The sequence below is a fragment of the Lampetra fluviatilis genome, chromosome 18, assembly GCF_964198595.1.
Source record: "Lampetra fluviatilis chromosome 18, kcLamFluv1.1, whole genome shotgun sequence".
Taxonomy (NCBI): Eukaryota; Metazoa; Chordata; class Hyperoartia; order Petromyzontiformes; family Petromyzontidae; genus Lampetra; species Lampetra fluviatilis.
Window position 1 is genome coordinate 4,228,943 of NC_136292.1, and position 26,527 is coordinate 4,255,469.

At 45.0% G+C, this 26,527-nt stretch overlaps 1 protein-coding gene and 1 long non-coding RNA gene across 5 annotated transcripts in view; one reads left to right on the plus strand and one right to left on the minus strand.

Moving 5' to 3' along the window:
* LOC144937012 (follicle-stimulating hormone receptor-like) overlaps positions 1-13,131 on the plus strand; it is a 45,623-nt gene extending 32,492 nt beyond the window's left edge. The window contains exons 3-10 of one of the 2 annotated variants that reach the window (XM_078864250.1): positions 2,784-2,858; positions 3,374-3,448; positions 4,243-4,317; positions 6,697-6,774; positions 7,893-7,961; positions 8,090-8,167; positions 9,722-9,910; positions 11,489-13,131. In XM_078864250.1, the coding sequence (XP_078720376.1) occupies positions 2,784-2,858; positions 3,374-3,448; positions 4,243-4,317; positions 6,697-6,774; positions 7,893-7,961; positions 8,090-8,167; positions 9,722-9,910; positions 11,489-12,944 (2,095 nt within the window). In that variant the 3' untranslated portion in view covers positions 12,945-13,131. The remainder of the gene's footprint in view (positions 1-2,783; positions 2,859-3,373; positions 3,449-4,242; positions 4,318-6,696; positions 6,775-7,892; positions 7,962-8,089; positions 8,168-9,721; positions 9,911-11,488) is intronic. The other variant, XM_078864249.1, reaches the window with a different exon arrangement.
* Positions 13,132-24,887: 11,756 nt separating this feature from the next.
* The window catches only part of LOC144937013 (uncharacterized), a 106,129-nt gene continuing 104,489 nt past the window's right edge, over positions 24,888-26,527 (minus strand). For 2 of the 3 annotated variants that reach the window (XR_013637550.1, XR_013637547.1), the window contains exon 3: positions 24,888-24,917. This is a non-coding gene — a long non-coding RNA (uncharacterized LOC144937013). Of the gene's footprint in view, positions 24,918-25,075; positions 25,343-26,527 lie in introns of those variants that run through there. The other variant, XR_013637549.1, reaches the window with a different exon arrangement.

Consider the following 26,527-nt stretch of genomic DNA (forward strand, 5'->3'; position numbering starts at 1 on the left):
AGATTTTTTTATATTAACCATCTTGTTCATGAACGTAATTAACGATTTCCCGTATATCCAATTAGCACGGTTGGCTACGTACGGTGGTAAATAAGTTCATCATACATACATACAGTTGGTAATATTGGCATGTCACTTGCATCGATCACACTTGCCTGTGTGATCACTTCCTATGTTGCATTTTCTGGGGGCAGAGCCATTTGGGCTGTAATTTAAATCTGTAAACGATGAAAGAATGCAGCACAACAGCACCAATAAGGTGGCTGGAAACAAATAGATTTAACAACACACAACGTGGTAATGTAGTCCCCATAGTGTAAAGGTACTCGTCCTCTCCATGTATGGTATTCCCAGAAGCATATACTGTTGCGGCAGTGAACTTTGATAACTGTATTAATGAATTTTGACTTAAAACATTCGTGACTGCAGGAATTCATATTCTTGGTTCTTTCGGTAAAGTCACGTAGATAGAAATTCAAATCGCAACACAAGCAGTCTTCTCTCTGCTTACGAAGACCGCGCGTGTTGATGAAGACCGCTTGTGTTGCGATCGAAACGTCGTGGGTTTTTTGCTTTCATTTTTAAGCTAACTTTTTTTTTATTTCATTACATTTTTATTCTCTATCTACGTGACTTTACCGAAAGAACCAATGATATGTATTGATGAACCTAAACGAGAACGAACTGGTCTTCAGTTGAGGCTGTTTTTATTGTTGCTTGTTGGGATGTCTGCATTCTCCCAACTCTGAGTTGGTCAAATAAATAAATAAACGGCCAAACATTTAGTTCTACTGAGCTGGTGGTCTGGATGAGGCTCAGGAGTTCTAGTCCGTGTAACGCACCCCTTTGTGTGGTGTTAAAGCTGAGCACTGTCCATCAGAATCAGGTCAATCCAATATTTATTTATTTACAATTTCTCTTTTAATCTCTCCATGCAGTGTCCCCATCTGGGCTCTTTGTTGTCCACTTTCTGTGTTCTCTCATTTTGAAAAAGGCGCTCATTATCTTCATGTCCCTGCCATCCGTGAACTCAAGAGATCACCTCCGCTCTTGTTCACCAGCATGACGCCAAATTTATCGTAAAAAAAGATTCAATTTTTTATGCATTTGGTCTACTTCATCTTCGTAGCTCATTGTTTGAGAAATCTAAAAAAAAAAGTGTAAATCTGCTTTTCAGCTAAGATGTACATTTAAGAAGTTTATTGTTTAAATCAAAAGCACATCATTCAGATGAAGGTCGTCAAAATGCGGCGGTAATTGATACATTAGCTTTTATAAGCTTCACAGAAACTGAAAGCCTTTAATGATTTGGAAAGATGTCGGCAGTCACTGAAAGGGAAATTGAACAATGAGGGCTCGCACAACCATGTGATTTGCGGCAATATTAGATTAATACCATCTCAGTGTTGCCTTCTCACAAAACCAGCTGCCTAGCAGCCCTGTAACACCCACACACACACGGGCACGTTTTTAGGTGCTTGCTTGAGTTGCAATGAAAACGTACAATTTTTTTTCTTCCAGGAAAATCATGTCATGCTAAGCTGCGTTTTGAGCCGCCGTAGAGCCTCCCTGGCAACATTTCTCCACTTGGCCCATTAACCACCGCTTTGGAGACGGGCAGCAGAAAGGGAAAAGAACCCTCCTTTTTGGTGCCGCGGTTCTGTAAAAATATTTAGTCCAAAACGTTGGCCAGGATAAATCCTGGGGGCACGAGTCCCGTTGGGGAAAGCTATTGGATATCGCGCGGTAAAAAATTGGCTCCAGGCCGGCACTGTTGCCCCAGGAGTGTGGCCGTCTTTCAGTGGAGGGGCCGGGCCCGCAAGACGCCTCCTGACCACTGACCTCGCGTCAACCGCTGCACACAGAGCGCCCTCCTGTACGAAGGCGAGGGATTACGACACGGGGGGCGGAGTGGGGTGGGGCACGCTAGGGGGGCACGCTAGGGGGGCACGCCGCTCCTTCCAGGGGGGGGTGGGGGCGGCCCTGGCCCTGGTGGGGAAAGTCGAACACTTCACGCAAAAGCGGAGGGATTTGAGAAGCGATTTAGTTTGGCACCAGCTGGGATGGTGAATAAAAAAAAATTGGCTTTCATAAAACGGCCGTCGAAACGAAACGCAACAGGCACTTGGGGCCCTCCCGACGCCGACTCGAAGCCTCAAACCTCAGCCGCACGTCACAGCGGGTTTATTTAATTGAATTTTCAGTCGCTGAAAAATCGCTTCGAACGACATTTGTGGTCGCTTATAGCCAGACACGGATTTTATACCTACAACTGAGCGTTCAACATAACCATAATCGAGTATTTTCCATCTGTGCGTGAAAAATAGCCCATATTTGGTCTCTTTGGGCAGCCCTGTTGATGCAATTTGTCGGTCACCTGACACCATCAATGTTTAAGGCAAAAACCAAACAAAAGCTGCTATTGCCATCAAATGGATTACATTACACCCTGTAAAAAAAGCCTGGGCAGTATATATATAGCACATACTTGATATATTACGCACAAGCCAAAGCGATTTCCTGCTCAAATGAGTGTGGAGTGGCGCTCCTTCTCCTTTTCTCAGACCTGAAAATACTTGTAGAAATTCCACATTACTGTGACGAGGAGTGCCTTCCCCACAAAGGCGGTACCCATGCGATTAAACCTTGGCGGGTTTAAGAGTCGAGTAGAAGCCTGACCACCAAGCCTCCGAGAATGATTTCGTTCCACCACCTGCGGTCTCAACCAACACCACCCCCACCCACCCCGTGTCCACCTTCTTTGATGCCTTTTCTCAATCCAGATTCTTCTCCATCGCCACCCAGCTGCGACACGTTCAGGCGAATGCTTTCTCCAACCTCGTGGAGCTCAAGTACCTGTGAGCATTGCAACGCAGACACACATCCGCTAATCCCGCAGGCACATCATTTAGTAGCACTCCCAAGTCTGTTTGTTGTTCACGCTGAGCGATCACTTGAAGCTCATTGCATTACTTTGTCTAAAATTAGTACAAGTCGTGTCCGCGATAACACGTGAAATGCGTGCGCAGGCTGAAGAGAGACTGAGGCACGTGGGTGCCATGTACTGTAGAAGCATCCAGCAGCATCCCGATGCCTTGTGTGATGGTGCCACACCGTGGCAGTCACACGACCGCTTATTTTTACTCGCGCGACGTAGATCCGCTTGCTCGATCGAGTTATATCCATTTCGCATCCGCGTTTTAAAAAAAGGCGTTCCCTAATATACATTCATCGCATTATATCCAATTTGCGTTGTGAAAACACGCATTGTCGGACAAAAGACTGTACTTTCATTATTTCAATTCTGTACTATTTTCTAAAGAGGGTGTGAGTTTTCTTTCTTGTCGTTGATTTTTTTTCTTTCCATTTACAGAGAGATTAAACACGCAAAGAATCTTACTCACATACATCCGCTAGCTCTCCAAAACCTCCCCAATCTCAAGTACCTGTAAGTACTCCTGACGACTTCACAATACGTGCTTTTATTATTTAATTCACATTTACATGACATTTCCTTTGGGGCATATTTTGCTTCCTTGCGCTAATTTTTTGTTCAGAAAATGTTCTTGGTAAAATGAACACCGATTCATAAATAACGCCGCGAGGTTTCCTGCGATGTTAATGTCTGCCATAATTAGCGTATCAGCAGGTGTTAGTTGAGCATTGAATATCCATTGAAATCGGACGACAACTCATTTCCACTTGGGGCCAAAAATATTGACGAGATTTTGTCTGGAGGCGAGGAAACGGGCACAATGAATAATAAATGACAACGCACAATGGTCGACGAAAAACAATTAGAGAGAAAAGGTGCAGACCTGCAATTGCTGGATTACCACCACTGCAGATGGAAGCGCCTCCACTAGAGGGAGCTGTAGAGAGCATCACTTGGGGTGGTTGGTCTATTCTTCCCCGCTGGCCTGGCATTTGTTGACCATTATATCGCTTCTGAAATATAAGTCAATACCTCAGTGGGCTCGACCAAGTGGCTTATCGCGTGGATATTTAGAACAGCCAAATACTCCAAGTGCATGTTACTGAATGTGGAGGGAAAAGCCGGAAGACCTGTAAGAAAATCCACACTACTACGGGGAGAAATGCAAACTCCAAATATACAACAGGCGTCGAGGTCGGGATTGAACCCACGACCTCCTGCATACAAGGCGAGGTAGTTAACATCTCGCCGCCGCGGCACCAAAAATTGTGCATCGCTGACGCCGCTCTGCTCTCTTTGTCGCTCAGCACCATCACCAACACTGGGATCAGCAGCTTCCCGAACCTGCGATGGATCCGCTCCACGATCATGGGCTTCATCCTGTGAGTGCATCACCAGCGGCCGGCCGCATTGATCGCCGGCTCCAAAACCGCGCCGAGTGACCCCGGATTTGTTGTTGACTCCAAAGCGAGCTGCACCGCCACCACCACCACCTCCACCTCCACACGCCCTGCACTGTGAACACAGTGAAACGCCTCGCAGCCACACTGATTTTGCCCGAGAATCTTCCCCATTACTGGAGATGTCAGGCATCCTGCAAATAAATACGTTGACATTACATTTCTGTGTAAAGTAATACCCCGATTTACATCTCACCCGCTTTTTATTTTGCTTCGCAAATACGTCGTCACTTAATTCTCGATTTGAAGCTTTCGTGACTGCAGGGATTCATACTCTTAGGTTTTTAGGTAAAGTCACGTAGGTAAAAAATAAAAAATAATAGTAATAATAATAGAAATAAAATAATAAATCACGACGTTTCGGAGGCAACACAAGTCTCCGTCATCAGGTGGGACCATCACAGCTAGATTTACTGTCTCAAGTCGTCACTTCATAATTGCCACCAACCCGATTTGCGTCGCCTCAACCCCACGGCGTCATCCGTACTTTTTTGTATCCGTCGCCTCGGCCTTCTCCTACACCTACCCTGTAAATCACTTTGATATACATCGTTTAGATATTCGGTGAACCTTTCAGGAACGTATCCCGGACGTAAACCGACGTATTACTGTAATTAACATCGAGCACATTTAACGAACACGTAGTCAAGTTTCCCATAGATCACGTGACTTCTGTGTGGCCACCCCCACTCTGAATCCCTCCCCTTTCCCAGCCCCCTGTGAAAACAGACTCTGCTCCGTGTGGTTCACTTGTGTCTTGCTCCTTCCTACTCTCTCCCTCTCTTCACTATCCTATCATCATCATCATCACTGTCTCATCTCCGACATCATCCTTCTCCCCTTCCGCCCTGTCTTGTTCGGCCCTCCTTCTTTCTTCGTTTCTGCTGCTGCTCATCTTGTGCCGTGCTCTCTTTGTCCATTTTGGGGGAATTTCCGTCCCAGCATCCCATCCTCTTGCTGTTTCTTTCTCTTTTTACATTCATTGTGGTGTGCCCACGGGTACGAAGTTCTGAATTAATAATTTAATAACGTTAAATAATTCCGACAATCACCCTGAAGCAAATGTGGAGGGGCTGAGGTTCACTGGACGGGAAATGTGGGAACGTTTTTTTTTTTTTTAAAAAGAATGTATTTTGTTTATGTGCGTAATACATTTCAAATATGAAGGGGAAAAAAAACGAGAGAGCATACCAACATAGCATGTGGCGTCCAAGGAAATGGGTTTACCCAATTCCATTTGACCAAATTCCATCAGATAAGTACACAGCTTTAGAATTGATAGTGCGCAAATGCATGTGGATTGTAAAATATTCATCAAAGTGATCGGGGAAAGAATGTTACATTTCCTATTGTTGACAAGCGCATCTCAAATTTCATTAAAATGTATTAGCATGGAGCTTTAAGCCATATCCTGTCAAGTGCAGGGTAATTACTTAGGCCATTTTTTCCGACTTGCATCCAATTCTGACTTTCTCGAGTTCCGATTTGGGAAAGCTTTTACTGCACCATATTATTTGGATTTATGTTGTAACTGCATCTCAAGATCATATACATAAATAGTGGGCATACTTTTTTTATTAAGAGAAGTAGTCACAGGCAGTGGGAAAAAGATGGTCTTCAGCTTGGGCTTGAACAGGGACAGGAAGTCAACAGTACAGATGGCTGGGGGAAGGGGTTTCCAGACCAACTGTAAATATTAGGTAGACAGTTTGATCGATGCACAACTCATCTTGGCCACGGTGAACTATTTTTACATTTGGAGTTCCTTCAGTTAAAATAATCTAAATTAATGAAACCATATTCTTCACGCCAAATGATCCAGAACTCTCACATTAATCACAGAATGGATCATAGCCGTACGATGGAGCGACCGGTGAGGGATAGACACACCTCTTGAAGAAGGGTTAATTTATATTCTTGGTTCTTTCGGTAAAGTCACGTAGAAGGGAAATAATAAAATAATATAAATATAAAACAATTTATTTTTATTGTTTTATATTTATATTATTTTTTTATTTTTTTATATTTATATTATTTTATTATTTCCCTTCTACGTGACTTTACCGAAAAAACCAAGAATAGGAATCCCTGCAGTCACGAAAGCTTTAAATCAAAATTTTAAGGGTTAATTTGTTCAACTTTTTTTGTTCTCATCGTGAGACAATTGAATAAGGCACCGATCCGAGAGCCACGTGTCTGCCATGCATGCACGCATCGATTAGCCAAGGTGGGATTTGACCAGCTTCCGATTGCCATTGTCTGTCCGCTGATAGGGTGACGTCTTTTCTTTGTTTGCCCCAGGGAGATGGCTGACAATCTCAACATGCCCCTGATTCCTGCCAACGCGTTTGAAGGCCTGAGCTCAGACACCCTCATACTGTGAGTGTTCCACCAAAACATATCGGTTCATTGGTTGAAATGTTTGTCTTGTACATACATGCGGGATATTTTTGCGCGTTACATGATGAAGGGCATTTACATTTGATCATGATGGCAGTGATGATGATGCACACTAACAATAAAACAATAATGAAGTGCCTATACATTTCAGCCATGTGAGACCGTACCATGGAATGGAATTCAATAGCAGTGACGTAATCACGATACCAAGGGGGTGTATGAGCACACTTAATTGCTTGGTAGAGCTTTCACATTCGTTCTCTTAGCTGCCTTTGAGATTGTAATGTTACACTTCGTAGGCAGACAACAACATCCTTTCGTTGCAAATGGATGCACGCTTGAGGAAGGCATTGCTCGGTAGGTGATCTGATAAACGAGAAGCAGCTGCAGAAGTCTTGATCACATGACCATGCAATTGAGAACTCTCGGCTTCCCTTGCCCTGTGAGTAAAATCAATCAATATCCAGCTGTAAATTAGGGAGCCCAAATGTACTCAATTTGGTTCTCAACATTTTCTAGTTATACGCATAGAAATCACAAAAATATTTTTTTCACAAATTCTGTTTTGTTCAGGCATTTTGAAATATTATGACAATCACTGATTCGGTCGCAATCATAACATTGTACGTCAATGTCCAAGTGCAGTGTGCACTCGGATACAATGATCACAAGTAATAATTTAGAGTCATTTGTCAATCCACTTCTGGATGAAGATCCTGCACGTGCCATGTCATTCACGGGGGTTGTTTGACCCTACTTCACCAAACTGGTCAGTGCGGGTTTGCGAAGGGGTGGCACCCAGGATTGGTTAAGATATTATTCGCCATTGATGTTGGAATGTCCAGATTTTTCTTGCCACGTTTAATTTACACATGCTGCACGTCGGGTCGGTCACAAGCTATTGTACGTACGTTGTACTTCTTTCGCACCGTACCTCGCCAATCGTGCTCATCGGAGGGTTGCCGGCCGGTTTGTCACAAGGGATGGCAATGGTTTGGGGGAGCCTTCATCCAGCAGTGGATTCATGATGGCCGATGACGATGATGGTCAGAACAATGATTGCCCACATCTCGTTTGCTTACATCGTTGTACAACAGGAGGCTGTACAACAACGGCATCAGAGAAGTGAAGAGCCACGCATTCAACGGCAGCCGACTCCACCGAGTGTGAGTCATCTCTGGCAGCCGCCCGTCATTCACGTTGTACCATTTCATTTCGCACCACGCGTATATGCGCCGCGCGGTATATCTCACGAAAGTCTGTGCCCCCCCGTCTTGTCATTCCTCCCGCGCAGGGAGCTGTACAGAAATGAACACCTGCAGAAGCTCGACAACAACGCTTTCGCCGGCGTGCTGAGAAGTCCGGACTACCTGTACGTTAAACAGGGCGGCTCGTGCACACGCACAGACGCACTTGCGTTATGAAGCCTGCCTCAGTGCTCTCTCACGTAAATGCAGGCTGTCCGATAGTGCATTTACCAAAGAGAACGTGGAATAGTTTAATGTTATTCGAGATACTGACATCAATTTAACGTGAATGCATGTAATAGACTTATAAGTTTGAGTTATTTTGTTCATGGCCACTATTAGATATTATCGAATTATTAATATATATCTACATCACCCATCGTTGACTACAGTCAATCAAATTCGGCGTTCAAACTCTGAGAAAACGTTTTCCAACACAGCTGTAGGGACGGATGATGACACAGCATAATAAACAATACGATGTTTAAGTTCTAAGACTTCACAAAAAAAAACCCACAGATAAAAAAAATCTGATGGTGGTAAGTCGGGTGAAGGGGCGAACTTGTCATTATATCAGCAACTGGGGTTTCTCCTAAAACAGCAAGAAAGTAGCAATTAATATTGACAACAATTTAAAACGTTTAAGTCTAATGCATATATTCACATCAAATCCTGGTTGGAGTTTGACGAAGTCCATCATCTCTTCGGGGTCAATAAACCTCTATGTGGGGGAAAGTGAGGTTATCCTATGGATTTAATCTGCTCGCACCATAGGAATAGAAAGAATTTACACCACAGCAATCAGGGTGATTAAACAAGATATGAGTACCGCCCCAGTGAACATCGGAGCAAGATATCACTTCGACCTTTATTAAATCCTTTATATTAAGTTCACTCGCTTGCTTGCTTAGGACCGTGCAAATCTTTCGGTCGTTTTTTAACTCACTTCCCGTGATCTAATCGAGCTGACATTTTCCACACAGACTCGTTGTGCGTGAGAATTTACTTTCGTGAAAAATGTTTTCCAAAATTTTCCACTTTTTAGGAAAAAAAAAATGTCATATTTAATTTCAAATACCAATGTGATAAAAATGAAACTCTTACTCAAGAAAAACTGAAATGAATAATAAAATGAAACCGATGCCACGCATATAAAGGATTTATAGTGAAAAACTTTGTTTTTACGTGTTAATTTTTTTTTCACTCGATAATGACGACGATGCCAACGATGATATTGTTCTAACTCATAACAATATGTTGAACCCTTTCTGGCGATAAAACAGCTGTGTCAAGATGTTGAAACACCAAACGGAATCCTTATTCAAGGAATCCTGTCTGCATTAACCACACGTACCTGTGACGAACATGCAACAAACAAAACATGCTCTGATAAAATATGGCATTGTCTTTGAAACTGGTAGGTCCACACCAGAGACAGCTTTTGGTAGAGCAATCAGTTTCAAAGACAATGCATTTATTATCGGAGCATGTTTTTTTGTTTGCATGTTCACCACCAGCACGTGTGGTTGATGCAGACAGGATTCCTTGTTTTAACATCTTGGCACCTGTTTTACTGCCAGAAAGGGTAACACCATTTGTTAAATTTAAAAACTGTCAAGAAAGCTCCCGTATTGTTCTAACTCGTTTTCCCGCCCTCCACCGCTGCGTGGGACCTCCAGTGACGTGTCTTGGACCGCCATCGAGTCCCTGCCAAGCCAGGGCCTGGACAACCTGCGCATCCTGCGAGCCGAAGCAGCCACGCGCCTCAAGCATCTTCCACCAACCTCGGTGCTCAAGGCCCTGCTCAACACGTCGCTCACCTACCCGAGCCACTGCTGCGCCTTCCGCGGCATGAAGCGGCAGCTGGGGTGAGCCTTTTGCCCTTTGGCTCCTTGGCAAGGCCGAGCTGTGGCTCATTTTCTTTCGACGCTTTGTTTTTTGTGAACGCCTCCACGGTTCGTCCCCCAACGGCCGCCCTGGTCGACATTTGCGGGAATCTTGAACCCAACACGAACGCACGTGCGATCCGCGCCGCAGTGGACGTAAAATAGATTCCGGCGAAAATTATTCGAGAAAGAGGTAGTACCGGTCGGTGTCACAGTCCTAATTTGGTCAAGTTTCTAAATTGCTTTTAAATTACTTAGCAACTACTTACATTCAATACATGGATAAAACCTAAACATTACTATTGTCTCTTACTGTGAAACTACTGCAGGCTACACCATTGGAACCTCATGCTTACCCCGAGCTCTCATACTCTGATGGTGCATTGTCTTTGAGTTGTGCGCCTTTTGGCATCATGTGGTCCAACACCATGTGAGACTAGGCTCTAAGGAAAGCTGTCTCGGGTGTGGACCAATCAACTTTAAGGACAGTGCATACATTATCAGAGTTATGTTTTTTTTTGCATTCCGACTGCAGGTATTGTGGTCTATGCAAACATGACTCCTTGTAAAAAAGGTGTCAATTTTGTTGCCAGATAAAAGGGTAAAAAACCAATTATCATACTGCAGGCTATACTCATCTGTGAAACAAATGGCCTTCATGATAGCCTTGCGCTGCTATAAGAACAATCAAAACTATGAATGGTTAAGAGTTGATTGTATTCACTCTGCATCGCATTATACTCTTTGGAACATTGAAATTCCACATCCTGTTTTTCTCATGTTCCTATCATCATCATCATCATCAGCCATGATCTATCCACTGCTGGATGAAGGCCTTCCTCTAAGCCATCACAATTCCCTCGCAGTTATGCGATGCTATTTTTTTCCTCTCTCAGGCGAGTTCCGTTTTGTTGCTATGACCTTGCTCGATTCAAGAAAAGTGTTTTGCGCTTATCTTCTGGACAACTATTAGTGCTGTCTTTTTGCTGGCTTCGGAATCCCATCCAAAGCGTTCTTACAACCTTGGTCGATTCTAGAAAAGTGTCAACTCTTATCCATTACAAACTTTAACAGTGCTGTCTGTGTCTGGCCACTTAACGTTTATAAGGCCTTTGGGCCTACTGTGCTCTGCCACGACAAACCAAAAGCCACAAAACTATTGAAGAGCATTACAGCGCAATCAGGAAAAAACCGTTGCAGCTGTACGACGATTACTCTAAGCACCGTCTCACTTAGAAGTAAATAAGAACAATCATAATTAAAACACAACATTGCAGCGGGCCCCTACCCCTTCATCCATCACTTATCCTCCCCTCCTCTGGTACATAGCTTAGTTGCATTGGGTCGGCTTTTTGCGATGGGAGATCCTCCAACTGGAACACGTGACTGGATGTATCAGGTCCGTGAGTTGTTCCATAAAAGCTTAAATACAAATTAAAAAGCAATTGCAAACATTGCTTAATAAAATAAAATAAAAATACAGGCTCGTTTAAAGAGAAAAAAACACACACAACATTGCTTTTGCGTGTGTTTTGCACTCTCTCGCCCTCAATCAAGAAGGTCGCTGGAGCTACATTGCAACCAGACGACCCTGTACCGCTCGCGCATACGCAGGGCGGCGGCCCTGACGCCGGGCAAGGCGCCTCCGCTCGGCATCGACGCCAACGGCAGCAGCGGCGAGGCGTGGAGCTCCGGGGAGGACGACCGGTCGGCGCAGAGCGGCCACTACTACTTGCCCTTCCTGGAGGAGCCCGAGGACACCAACGTCGGCTTCGGGGAGCAGATCCGCGTCACCAAGAGCAAGGGCTCGGCCACCTTCGAGCACTCCTACGGCGGTGACCCGTTTGAGTTCTGCGTCCCACGCGACATCACCTGCTTGCCCAAGCCCGACGCCTTCAACCCATGCGAAGACATCATGGGCGACGAGTTCCTGCGGATGAGCATCTGGTTCGTCAGCCTCCTGGCGATCGTCGGCAACCTCTTCGTCCTCCTCATCATCCTGACGAGCCACTACAAGCCGACGGTGCCGCGTTTCCTCATGTGCAACCTGGCCTTCGCCGACCTCTGCATGGGCATCTACCTGCTCATCATCGCCGGGTTCGACCTGTACAGCCGCAGCGAGTTCTACAACCACGCCATCGACTGGCAGACGGGGCCCGGCTGTAACATCGCGGGCTTCGTGTCGGTGTTCGCCAGCGAGCTGTCGGTCTACACGCTCATGGTGATCACGGTGGAGCGCTGGCACGCCATCACCTTCGCCATGCGCCTCGACCGCAAGATCCGCTTCCGCCAGGCGCTCGGCGTCATGGCCGGTGGCTGGCTGTTCTCGGTGGTCCTGGCCGGCATGCCGCTCTACGGCGTGAGCAGCTACTCCAAGGTGAGCATCTGCCTGCCCATGGAGGTCGAGACGTTCGTGGCGCAGGCCTACGTGGTCACCGTGCTCTCGCTCAACGTGCTGGCGTTCGTGATCATCTGCGCCTGCTACGTGCACATTTACGTGACCGTGCGTAACCCCAACTACATCTCGGGCAACCAGGACACCAAGATCGCCAAGCGCATGGCCATACTCATCTTCACGGACTTCATCTGCATGGCGCCCATCTCCTTCTTCGCCATCTCGGCAGCGTTCAAGCTGCCGCTCATCACGGTGTCGCACTCCAAGATCCTGGTCGTGGTGTTCTACCCGCTGAACTCGTGCGCGAATCCCTTCCTCTACGCCGTCTTCACCAAGACGTTCCGTCGCGACTTCTTCATCCTGCTGAGTCGCCTCGGCTTCTGCGAGGCGCGAGCGCAGCTCTACCGCGGGCAGACGGCATTGAGCGTCCACCCGTCGGGCGTGCGCAACGGCAGCTGGACGTCGAGCCACCGGGGCAGCGGTGGGACGGTGTACACGCTCGTCGCGCTCAACGGCAGGGACGGCGCGGCCGGCAAGGGCGGCGGCGGCGGCGGCGAGGTGCCCGGCGTCGTGCCGCCGTGCGCCGCGAATCCCGGCACGTGCGTGCGGTGCGCCCTGTGAGTGGCCCGGAGCGCCATCTTTTCCCGTGGCTTTTTTTGTGATTCTGCGACCCTCGGGGCAAGCTGAAGGTGTCCATGTACGAAGTGCTGTTCAAAAGTGAAACTATCTTTGAGCAGAACATAAAAAACTCTTACGTCTTAGCGACAGATGTGGAACTTGGATATGCGTTTCAAACTGGTGAAGCTTGTTTTTGTTTGTTTTGCCAGGCCAAAATCAGTATGTTTGGAAAAACATTTTGATACAATATATATCCTTTAGTGTAATGGATGGGTGTGGGACATCAACCATATAGGGAACAACTTTTGGATACAGGGGTCAATGTGACTATTGGGCATCAGCCCCTCTGTGGCTCGTTGCCATGACAATATCACGGTGCAGAAGAACCACCTCTCGATAATTTCAACTGCACGCTGAGATAAGTTCTCTGCAAAAAAAATCCAGCCAAAGGAAATCTGCATCTGTTTTTTTTTTTGCCCACGAGGTTCACTTTTTTTTAGTCCGTTGAGACGAATGTAACTTGAATTATTACCGCTGCTGAAGAGCTTTACGGTTCCAAAATTAAATAGTTTTAAACAGTATGAGAGTTATAAATGTACACAAATTTGGGTACGTATGTAAAAAAAATGGAGAAAAAAATGGTATTGTTTAAAGCAATCATCACTGTTGTCAGTGCCAGTTTTGCAGAATTTGACTCGCCAGGGCATGTCATCGCTGTGCATACAATATGCATCATCTTGATAATTTTTTGAGTGTATTAAGAGGACAGAGGTGAACGGTAATCCTGGGAACTCACATCACTGACAATCGGTTCCCCCTCCATCAAAGGGGCATTGGTTCCACTATCAGTGTCGAGAGAGATTAGGTACCCACACGTTTATCCACCAGGCGTGATCCACCAATCGAGTTGTGCTAAGGGCCCCGTTGTGTGCACGGCGTGTAGACACGAGTCACACCGATGAAGAAGGCTTATGGATGCCCCTCCACAGGCCTATGCTCGAAGGAGCTCGGAAGGAGGGGATGTTTCAGGAGACCGAGAAACACTTTGTTTTCAGTGACCCGACCATTTATCTTAATTTAATTTTTGTGCTGGAGGCCAGGGGGGGGGGGGAGGGGGGGTTCATCCACACGTCGTCCATAATCCAAACAGAAAATGTGTACAAATGTAATAGCAGTTTACCGTACTTTTTGGTGATTTTTTTAATTGTGTTCGCGAATGTATTCATATTCTGTAATTAATTTGAAACTGTCGGGTGTTGTAACGTTATATCTATTTGCAATTGATCGTACACTTTTTATCTCTGCGGTCCCTGTGCTATTGGACTCGATGCCATTTGTTGTCTCTTCACAGTTACTTTAAGTTGCGTATTTTTCTATCGCGTGCGGGAAAAAGCAAGTGTTCGCGTCATTCAGCAAGCTGCTCAAGCCGCAGCAAAATATTGCAAACGTATGTTCAAAAATACAAGTCTGTTGCGCTAGTTTTCGCTTGCTCTCCGATTTGTTTACAGGTTGTACCGCGTATTTCTCATCCATTTCGTGAATTAGAATCGCCAGCACGTGGAGTGGAACATCCGGCATAATGCGAACAGCAGGTGGTACGACCCCAAAAACGCATAGAAGCGTTTCCACAGCAGTACAGCCACCAAGCTCTATGCGTGTAGTTTTTTTGAATGTTAGAATTCCAAACAGCAAATGTCTGCACTGGGATCTATGGACCTCTGAAAGCCTCTGAACTGCAACATTTTTTGTGTCTGATTTAAAGCAAGCGAAAATTGTAAGTGTTAATTGCTCAAAGATGAACGTGTGACCTCAATCATAAAGGTAACCAATACTATGCTTGCTTGCTAGGGATGGCCATTTATAGGCCCTATGCGACGTGACATTTCAAGGAGCTTGCAATACATTCTTGAGAAACCCCTGCCCCCCCCCCACACACATTTGTACGCGTGCAATAGCAGCTATTGACTGCAGGCCACACTCACAATTATGAAATAAAGAGGTGGATGAGAAGCAGGTTGGAGTAAGTTTAGGAGTTCTGAAGTGGATAATGAGAAGCCACACAGCAATGCGCTTCAAGGAGAATGTGTTTAATCAGTGTGCACCACCTGCGTATGGATTCAAAACACAATGATGATGAATGAGAAAAAAATTCTAAAGAGTGCGCTAAGGGGCATGGAGAGATGCACGCCTTGGAATACGTTGAGAGCCAGGAAGAGGAACACGTGGATCAGAGAACTTATGAAGGTGAATTACATCATCCAAACTATAGAAAAAAAAGTAAGTGGGCTCGGGCCGGATGCGTCACGGATACAAGGGACGATGGTCAAGAATAAGACCGGAGTGGCAGTCAACGAGTGTGGAGTGCATCTGAGAGACATCCACGAGGGAGACGGAGCGATGAGATCAGTTCACGTGCAGCTGCTGGGGGTGGATCCTTGCATTCAAAGGATCGTGGGGGGTGATCGCATTTGTGGATCGATCTTTGCCTGTTCCAATCGTAAGAACGAAACATTTTGTAGCGTCCACACATTTCGCGAAATGTGCACATCGTTGTTGCGATCGCGAACTTGAAAGGCGCGGAGCAAAAGGCGCCTCGGTTCCTCGTCTGCCAGCCCTCAACAAAGTACAGTACCCTCAACTGACTCCTCAAGGGACGATGATGAAGAGAGATCACGAGGGCAATGCACCGAAGTAAGGTGATTATTTTATTTCAGCACACATACAATTTCTGTTTAAGTGCATTTTAAACAAAGATTTCTACGATAGAAAAAGAAGCTTAAAAAGATGTTCCAATATTCACCTTTCAATATGGGGGTGGGGGAGTCGGCGCCACACCCGGCTGCCTTTGTCTCCCTTAGTGGCTCTGTTTACACATCACACCACGTAGGGGCCATCCATTTAGTACGTAGGCATGGAGAGGGGAGGGGGGGTTAACCCAAATGCATACTGCTTGTGTATGGGGGGGGGTGTTGACTGACCATGTACACATAGGAAACGGGGGGGGGGGGGGGGTGCTGAAGCCAGGATCAATTACACGTGACCTGTTCGACTGGGTTCAGTCGGCGACACCAGACAAACGTTTTAAAGGTACGCAACCTGATTCTTTAATGCAGCCCGTGGTGGACCATCTGTTTGCTTAAACACGTTCATATTATTCATCCTCTTCTTGGTTCTTTCGGTAAAGTCACGTAGAAGGGGGCGGCTGCTTGCGTTGTGGCCGTAACGTCGTGAGAATTATTTTATTATGTTTTATTTTTATTATTTTATTACTTCCCTTCTACGTGACATTATCGAAAGAACCAAGAAGATGAATCCATGCAGTCACGAAAGCTTTAAATCGAAATTATTCATCCTTGATCTATAAGATTCGGGGGGGATGCGTCATGCGTCCGTACGCAGGTGGGGGGGGGGTGTAAAAAGTACACGTGCGTACAGTGAGGGCTCAAGTTTTGACAGATGTTTGCGTACCTACTCAATGAATGGCGGTGGCCTTGAGCAGGAATTGAACTCGGAACGTCGAGTTCGCAGCGTAGCACACGGACCGCTGCCAACATAAATCAGCAGTGTGGGGTGTAAACCGTAAATGCTATATATTAATGTTCCCTTTGATTTCCCGTGTATGTGTCTTGGAGTGTGTTTGTGTCTTTGTTTTCATAAAGATATGTGACTGGATTTGCCTCTTCTTAACTCTATATATCTCACCGTCTTGTACGATACAAATAAAAACACAGTCGCAGCAGCAGCAGCAACAACACGGTCATCGTCATGATCAGCTGCTACATCATCCTAACAGTCACCGACATCATCATCAGCATCGCCACCACCATCATCACTCTCGGCGCTCACGGATGAGTTCTCATGCGCACGTACAGAGACAATGCTGGCGTTGAGTCACCCCGCCAGGTACTCGTGTGTGACCGAGATGTTGGCCGTGAGTGCGAGACAAATCGTTGGGGCGGGGGGGTGACATCTTCTAAGCGTGGTGTGTGTGCGCCTGTGCGACAAAGATCTGTAAGAACGTTCTCGACACCGGGCGCAAGTTTGGTGTACGTGTAATCTTCTAGGAGCGTCTAATAATCCATCGAATAAGCCATCTAATGAACCCACCCTCAACCAGTATATATACAAGGACTGTTTTCTTGGAATTTATCTCACTTGATACAGCTATCGTGCTGTGACGGTTCCACCTGAAGACGGAAGCTTGTGTTGCCTCCGAAACGTCGTGATTTTTATTTTATTTTTTATTTTACTTTTATAAATTTTATTTTTTTACCTACGTGACTTTACCGAAAAAAACCTAAGAACATCTAATGAACCGTCTAATAAGCCATCTAATACGCCGGGTGGCATCAAATGGAGCGGGTGGCACCCAATGAGCCGGGTGTATGTAGCTCACAATCAAAAGAAGACATTGCATATGCAGTAGTTGTACAATATTCATGTGTGTGGTGTTTGTACATTGGGCATATGCAGAATAGTATTGTTGATTTGATGTGACCTACATAGACATCTCTACACAATGTCACTTCCAATGGATTGTGATTGCCTGTTACGTAGTCCTCAGATTTTCAATTAATCTTACAATACATCCCTTTCACGCGTGCAAATTACGGGGTTACTGCAGATGCGTGCATTTATACAGGGTGATCTTTATAAATACGCCACCAATTTCCAATGATTTTACTTCTCAAGTAGATGATTGAATGCTGTAGAAACAAGGCAGGGTGCATGAGGAGTAGTTGATTTGGATTTAATTAGTTTATTGAGATTAGAGGGAGGCATGCGAAGGCTATGAATATAAATGTATGTATGTATTCTCTATAATTTCTAGATTATTAATCTGACAATACATCCCTTTCACACGTGCAAATTACAGGGTTATTGCATATGCGTGCATTTACACAGGGTGATCTATTTATAAATAAGCCACCAATTTCCAATGACCTCAAGTAGTTGATTGAATGCTATGGAAACAATGCAGGGTGTATGATGAGTAGTTGAAAAGATTTAATGACTTTATTTAGATTAGAGGGAGACATTGGAAGGCTTGAACATTTGTAATGTATGTATTCTCTATAATTGTTACGTTATTATGTGTGGGGTGTATACAGATTACCCCGTAATCTGTATACACCCCACACATGTGTCTTTGTTATTTCGGGGGTAAGTGTTTTCTTCTTTGTTGGATTTATGAAAAGGATGGCAAAACAACAACGGTTAGAAGGGAAATAATAAAATAAAATATATTAATATTATTTATATATATACTTATTTTAATTTATTATTTCCCTTCTAACCGTTGTTGTTGTTTTCTTTTGGTAAAGTCACGTAGAAGGGAAATAATAAAATAAGATTTATATATATATTATTATTTCCCTGCTACGTGTAGAGATGTCTATGTAGGTCACGTAGAAGGGAAATAATAAAATAATATACATGTATATTATTTTATTATTTCCCTTCTACGTGACTTTACCGAAAGAACCAAGAATATGAATCCCTGCAGTCACGAAAGCTTTAAATCAAAACAACGGTTAGGTTTGTTTTTTTGTCCTGCTACATATGCGTGAAAGATACTTAGCACTCCGTGCTGTCTTTGAGCCCCGCCCCCCTCCCTCCCGATACGTTCCATTCATTGGCTACCACATTCTGATGAGCTCCCCCCCCTCTCCTCCCCCCTTCAACTTGCTTTTAAGGGATTACATCTTGAATCATTGCCTCACTTGATGCAGCTAATTCGGCTGTGACGGTCCCACCTGATGACGGAGACTTGTGTTGCCTCCGAAACGTCGTGATTTTTGTTTTATTTTATTTTCATTAATTTTGATGTTTTACCTACGTGACTTTACCGAAAAAACCTAAGAATAAGATATATTTCCCTTTCGCCACAGTTGAATATTTGTATATTAATATGGGGAGAGTGGTTCGTGAGAGCTTGGATGACTGCGTCATTTTCTACAGCGTTGCATTTTTTGAGTATGCAAATGATAGGTACGATGGTATTTAAAATTAATTAGTCTTTACTAAAATCTGAACATGTGGTCAATAGTAGCGAATATGTTCCCAAACCCTACTTGCTCTTATGATTTGTCTGGCCGATACATGTTTTGCTATTCTATTCGCAATGATCTCTATGACCAATTTATATGCGTTGTTAAGCCTGAATTACATATACATGTTTTTGACATGCAACACGTAACAGAGTAAATATTAAAAGGGCAGTTAGCGAAGGTGACACAAACTTTCACCAACGTTATTCACAGGGACAGTGAGATATATTTTCCAAAATATAGGATTTTTCCATTGCGTAAGCTATGTGGGAAACGTGAACCATGTCAGACTTTCTAACCACACAGTCATAACGTCCAGTGGGAATTAATTACTTGCTAGCACGGTGGGCTACGCACGGCGCGAAATAAGTTTAACGTCCATACATACATACATACGAACTAGGCTAAAATTACGTACAAGTTCGCTAAACAATTGGAGCTATGTCACAGGGCCGCAACTATGAAAGTCAGCAGAATCATTGTGTACCTATAGGGCAGGTATTGAAGGCAGACTGGAATCAACATCTTTTTGGTTCTTTCGTGACTGCTGGGATCCATTTTCTTGGTTCTTTCGGTAAAGTCACGTAGAATGGAAATAATTAAATAATACAAATAAAACATAATAAAATAATTCTCACGACGTTTCGGCCACAACGCAAGCAGCCATCCTCAGGTGACGCTGTCTCCCCGACAGACCTGGTCTTCACCTGAGGACGGCTGCTTGCGTTGTGGCCGAAACGTCGTGAAAATTATTTTATCATGTTTTATTTTTATTATTTTATTATTTCCATTCTACGTGACTTTACCGAAAGAACCAAGATGATATGGGGTCTTTTAAGGCATGTCTGGAATTAGAGAAAAAACTAACATGGAAAAATTTAAAGCAATTGCAAGGTTTGTTTTATTCATTTATTCATCGCATGATTAACAATGCACACTGGAAATATAACGAACCCAGTTTCAAACATTTCATGTACATTTTAATATACATACAAACAAATCAGGATTGCTGCTTATTAATATAATACAGTTTGACTCTCGATTGTCCATGGGCAGAATATCCAGGCCATGGATTAATTGCCCCTCCTCACTTGTTGAGGGTCTGTTGACTCAGTGCCCACGTGACCACAAACTTGTTGGTAAGTAAACCCGTTACTTTCAGAAACACTGAGAAGCAGATCACGTCTTTACCCGCCAAAAACCATACATGTTTATAGCCTACTTTAAATATGGTTTGCATTATTAGTGGGTTTTATTTATTTATCCGGGCCACAACTCCTCCCCGTTCCTCGGGATAATCAAAAGTTGACTCTATATGTCCTTTAGTCTATGGTCAGGATAGGGCTATGCGGTACCTTATATATTCAGCAAAGTATAATGCGTTCCTAAGAACCCATAAGTGCCTGGCGAAGTGCTTTGCATTGACCCTAAGATAAGTCTCTGGTACCTAAGCCGAGGTACATGTGTGTGTGTGTGATACACCGTCATAGGGGAGGGTGACTGCTTCAATTCAACCGCAGCCAATGAGGTCCTTATGTGGCGATGCCCAGCTGCTTACAATCAGGTTGGCTTCACAGGTATGCAGAGTTTCATTGCTAAGCAGCCTCTTCGAACTGTATCAGTTCCTGTACTTAGTATGGAGGCGAAATCCTATGCAACTCCAGTATGAATGTGTTTACCCACTCACGGTTTACATGTTGATATTGTCACGTGACGTACTTTTGCCCTCTGTTTTATTGCAAAATAATTGCAGTTTACACGGCGTTCATAGCGACTGTGTTGGTGATGGGATTGCTAAGCCTGAAGGGATGATCGGCCATGATCCGTCCACTGCTAGATGAAGGCTTCCACAAACCATCGCCATCTCTCACATTCCTGCAATGTAACAATCCTTCTAACACGTACAACGGCGGTGAGTTCATCCCTCCATCTCCTTGGTGGAGGTTTTTTTTTTAAGCCGCGTTCTATCCTTTGGCGACCACTCTTTCGCAGTCTCAACTATCCACCATCGTCCATTCGAGTGATGTGTCCTGCCCACGTCCACTTGAGTGTCTTGTTGTTAAGTCACCCTCATGCCCCAAACGTGTGTATGTGCTATAATCCGTTTGCTCCTGTTTATGTGTCATTATAACTCAAAGTATGCAACACTGCATGCTTCTTTGAGCACCTTTAAACCTTTATTCCATTTAAAATGTTCATACTGGTAGGGACCTCCTGGTTACACCAGCCCACAGGGGATTATTGTGTCCGCCCGTCGTGCAGGGAGGGGCTGGGTGGGAAGGGAGGGGCTGGGTGGGGAGGGGCTGGGTGGAGAGGGTGGGGAGGGGCTGGGTGGGGATGGGCTGGGTGGGGAGGGTGGTGCTGGGTGGGGGGTGGGAGGGTGGGGCTGGGTGGGGAGGGGCTGGGTGGGGAGGGTGGGGAGGGGCTGGGTGGGGAGGGTGGGGATGGGCTGGGTGGGGAGGGTGGTGGGGGGTGGGAGGGGTGGGGCTGGGTGGGGAGGGGCTGGGTGGGGAGGGGCTGGTCACCCTGTGGTGCCCTTATAAAACTCAACGTTTAACCTACTCACGCCGGCTTGTGCCCGCCCTCACAGTCGGGCATATTTGCGGAATACACCACGCCGCCGTTGACCCTGGCCATTGACTGAGCAACCCAACGTTCCTACCAGCTCCCTCCGCAGGAATGTGTTTTAATATTCTCCAGCTGGTGACTTGAATCACGTGGAAGAATCTGCGTGCTTTAATTCACACATAACGGGATCACAGCACTATTCAGCTACTTACAGGTGCTACCATTCAGCAGTGTTGAAACAACAACAAAAGTCTTAAACCAATCAAGACTGAATAGCAACATTTCATCGAAGCATCACGCGATTTATAAAATGTCGTTGGTTCCAAATCATGAAGCAACAAACACAAAGTACTGTACCTGCTTCTCGGCCCGATAAAACAGGGTAGGTAATGCCAGATAAAAAAAACAAATACGTGAGAGGGCGATTTGGATCAAGACCTGATTCACTGGAGTCGGCGTGGAGTCCAGAAAGTCTGGATGTGGCATAAGGCCACGGCAAGCATGATCAATGCTTTTTTTTCATCCAAAAGGAAAATAGATTGTGGAACTGAAATTTACAAATCACATCAGTCTTATCTGTGACACATCTACGTTTCACCCCCCCCCCCCCCCCCCATTGTGCACCCTTAAAATCGCATTCGAAAAAAATACAAACCACCGTAATTCATGTTTAACCTTTTAGAAAAATCGCTAATTTACATGGTGGTTTTATACTCGGGTGGGAACCTTTTTTGGCGCAGAATTTTTAACGTGCTGAAAGTGCGCCTTTCAGCTGTAGCCTTTTTGTAAATAATATGTTTCACTTGCAGTCGATGTAGGTAAAATCTCCATAACGGTTGTACATTCTGCCATCTCAAGCCGTGACTGGTTTATAGCGGTTCTGCCTCTGTTCGTGCTGATTCACGTGTCTCAACTCACTATTACAGCATTGGACACCCTTTCTGTCACTGCTCCCTGACTATTTTGTTAACGGCTCGCAGTGTGTTTTCCTAAGCAGAGTTTCATGTTGTTAAATAGAAACCTTTGGAGGATAGGTTGATTTAACAATGTATATTTTTTAAACGGCGAGTGTACGCCGGCGTTTGCTTTGCGGTGATTAGCACATCGTGTTCAGTTTGGTTTCCAGTGATGTTTCTAAGAGGTGGCTGACAATTCTAGATAGTTCTGGGAAAGAAGCTACCTCTATGCTTGTTCGACTTGTGAAGTGTGTGTGTGTGCGCGCACGCGCATGTGCTCACAACAACGAGCGGTGCGTCTGGCGGATAAAACACAGTAGGGGGCACAGGTGGTGCATCGGCCAGTCATCTCAGTTATCTCAGTCAGTCAACTCATGGCACCTGGGTATAGCTCATGACCTCCTGCCAGCGGGTATTCGACACTTCACGTGACCTTAAAGTGCACATAGCCTGGCACAAGGGCCGTGGTAACGTTACCGCCACGCAGTGGCGAATAGCGGTTATTGTTGTTGTTGTGTGCGTGAATATGTTAGAATTCCGTTAAAATCTTGACAGTCATATTTCTATAATTGGCTTATTATTTAAGAGATTAGGCAATGTCCACAGGCAAAAGTTCAGTGAATTCACGAAAAAACAACAACACAAGAATCAATAACACTGTTCTAAAGAGAAAAAGTAGAGAATAGCTGACTTATTAGGCAATGGTCCTTCTTCACAGCACATAGAGAGGCCAGAGAGGTGGATGAAATGAACAGAGCTTTACACGCATAACACTGCTGCTGTTCCATGTGTCATGGCAATAGAGCCTGCATGCGGTGTGAGGGGACTAGTGGCCACGGGAGGTAATCACAGGGGAGTCAGCCTACATTGCGAATTCCCTAGTGGCCACGGGAGGTAATGACAGGGGAGTCAGTTGTGAGTGCGACGGGACTTGCGGCTACGGGAATGTTCGAGAAGGGAGCGTGGCCAGGTGACGGGAGAGGCCGGTGGAGTCTGCCGGTGGAGCGAGCGTCCAGAGTAGGCGAGAATGATTGAGAAGGGGGGCGTGGCCTCGTGTCGGTATATAAAAGGGAGATGCGCGGGAGACTCGGGGCTGTTGCAGTGGGGGTCTTCACCTGATGTCAAGCGAACGTGTCTTCAATAAAGTGCCATCTCAAGAGAAGTGTGTCAGGTCGTCGTTACACAAATACCCTACTGCATCTGTGTCCAAAATAATTCACCACTTACACGGAATATGTGGTGTAATATTTTTTTGTATATTCTTTTCACGTAAGGGTTTCTGTGCCTATATTATCCTGCGACTCGCACGCTCTTTGTGAATATCTGGAGACGTTGAATGATCAATTGGTGAAAAATGTGTGAATTTATCAACAGAGTTTTCTCACATGCTGGTTATAATTATTCACACGAGTGGCATCACAAATATAACGGCACACATCTATTTGATATGAATGGCATAATGAGTTGCTTTGTGAAAACAAAAGATGATAATGTATATGTATTACAAAAAAACACCAACAAACAACACGAGGATGACGTGAGTGTAAATGAGATGCAGTAATTGTCGCGTCTTGTTTTGATTACGCAAATAAGTATGCATGAAGATGAGTGGCGGTGCGATCAGAACAGAACAGAAGGCACATCTTAAAGACTCCATTCTCCCGACTTCCTTAAAACACTTGGCAATTACGCATCCAACCACAAGTTGTGACTGTTATCGTCAAAATGCTCACGGTTATGGGTCACGGGAAAATATTTCCCCCTGCTAAATAAATGAATATGTAAGTGTGTGCACACGTCCATCAAAATCCACATTCGTGGGGTGAGTAGCAAAAAAATGTCTGTCTCAAACAGAAGCAAGTTGTCGTGGACTCGTACGTGTGTACGTTGGACTTCTTTCGCACCGTACGTAACCAACCGTGCTAATCCGGATCCGCGGCGCTTGTTTGGCGTACGCAGATAGGCTGCTGTGGGTGAAATAGAAATAAAAAAAACCCATCAGATATTTATTGTGACAAGGGTGCGCCTGGAGGTTTCATAACGGCGGTGGGGGTATGAGGCTCGCCAGCGGAGGTGGAGAGAGTTTGTTTTTGAAAGGTGAGACGCCTCGGGTGGGGGGGAGGGGGCTCAGTCGTTTGTTTAAAGGCCCTCTTGCAAGAGTTTGACGGCAAAACAACCGCCGGTTGGAGCGTTAATGGCCGAGGTAAGGGGGGGGGACAAGGTACGGGACGTTGTTCCCAGCTGGACACTTGGAAGTCCGGGGCATCTCATCTCTCGCTCTCTCTCTCTCTGGAAGAGTGAGCGTGCGACACGTGTTGGATGTCGTTCACGTATATCGCTGTTCTCCACGAGTGATTGTGCCCGAGCTTCGTCAGCCACAGCTTGTCAGTAGCAGTCTCCCACTGTGTGTTTCAGGGACAGTGGCATAGGTGGCGATTAATCATGTTATGTTGTGGACATTCACATGCTACTCGACTACTACTACTAAACATTGACAATAGAAACAAACCCCATTGGCTGATGGTATCTAAAGATTGTCTTGGTTTTTTTACATCTTATATCTCATCCCTGCGAGAAAGACGTGTGAATGCTCCAGCAATGAGCCAGTTAATGTTTGTTTTAAATGAGAGAACTTAAGTTCGACTGTTGCAGGATTTGAATTGTCATTCTTGTTGTTGTTGCTATCGTCGTTGTCAACTTGTAACTTCCTGCTGCTGGGCAAATGCCCCCCCCCCCCATATGCTTCCTGTGTTTAGTTGCTGTTGTCCAGTCGCGGCCTCCCGGTGTTGGTTAACCCCTCTTGAAATGTAATGCAAACTGGAGTATTCTTAGTCAAGCGGAGAGGGAAGAAAAAAAAACAATAACGCAACACACGCATTAGAAAATACATTGATTGTCTGCACCTTTTTTGACAAAAATAGTGTTTCCATTCTTGTCATTTTTGTACTTGAAAGTGTGAATTTGGATTCATATATGCGGCAATTTTTTTAAATACTAATCCTATAATAAGGAAGACTTATTTAAGTTGCCAGGAATAAAGAAAACATGTAAGATATACGTTTATAAATGCTATGAAAACAAGCTATGAGTGCAGAATAGCTTGGAATGTTATTCTCATCTCTCCTAGGATCTTCGCTGGGTTGCTTGAAAACTTTAAGATTTAAGTCAAGGCGAATCAAGTAGATTTGTTTATCCAGACGAGAACTCGTGGGACCGTGATTGAACGTGGTCAAGTGTGTGTTGGGAAACTTTCAACGACCCACCTGAGTTGGATTTCTGGCGACAGGCCTCTTTCACCGAGCCACACACTCACCATGGTGGTGAAGTATGGTCAAACAACCCCAATGACCACCGGCAGGGGATTGTTCAAGCCTAATACATGCCACACACTGCACGTTAACATATGCAGCATATCCATATGCACACAGTTAATACATACAACGTTGCACCCACCCACAAATAACCTACAAAGGAAGGCAATGTTATTTTTGGCTAAAACGTGCAGAAAAACGTCCAACTTTTTTTTTTACTAAACGCTCCAAATACATAATGTAATCATTCTAAGTAAGCTGTTAATTATGAAATAAAAATGCGGCAATATTTTACGATATTTTTAGTTCCAGGGTGTTTTGTTTCCATCGGCCAAAAATGTGACGAGCGTTTGTAATCGAAACCGCGTGATGCCGAATGTTCAATACAATAAGGACTGTTGAGCACTGGCTGAATCTGGCGCGTGAGACATCCACTCTTGAACATCTTGGGACTCTGTCGCAGAGATCGCTAATTGATAAGAGGACGATATGGTCTCTTTTCATCGACCTGTTCCTGATGTGACTGTACCTTCCGCTCCTTTAATAATAATAATTTATATTTATTTGTAAGACGCCTTCCACTGATGTCGCAAGGCGCCTTGTAAGATTAAGGTTAAGGAAAGGCCAAGAGAGAAGACGAGCTATATAGAATAAACGAAATTCAGAAAATGTGTTTTTATACGCAACTTAAAAGTATCCAC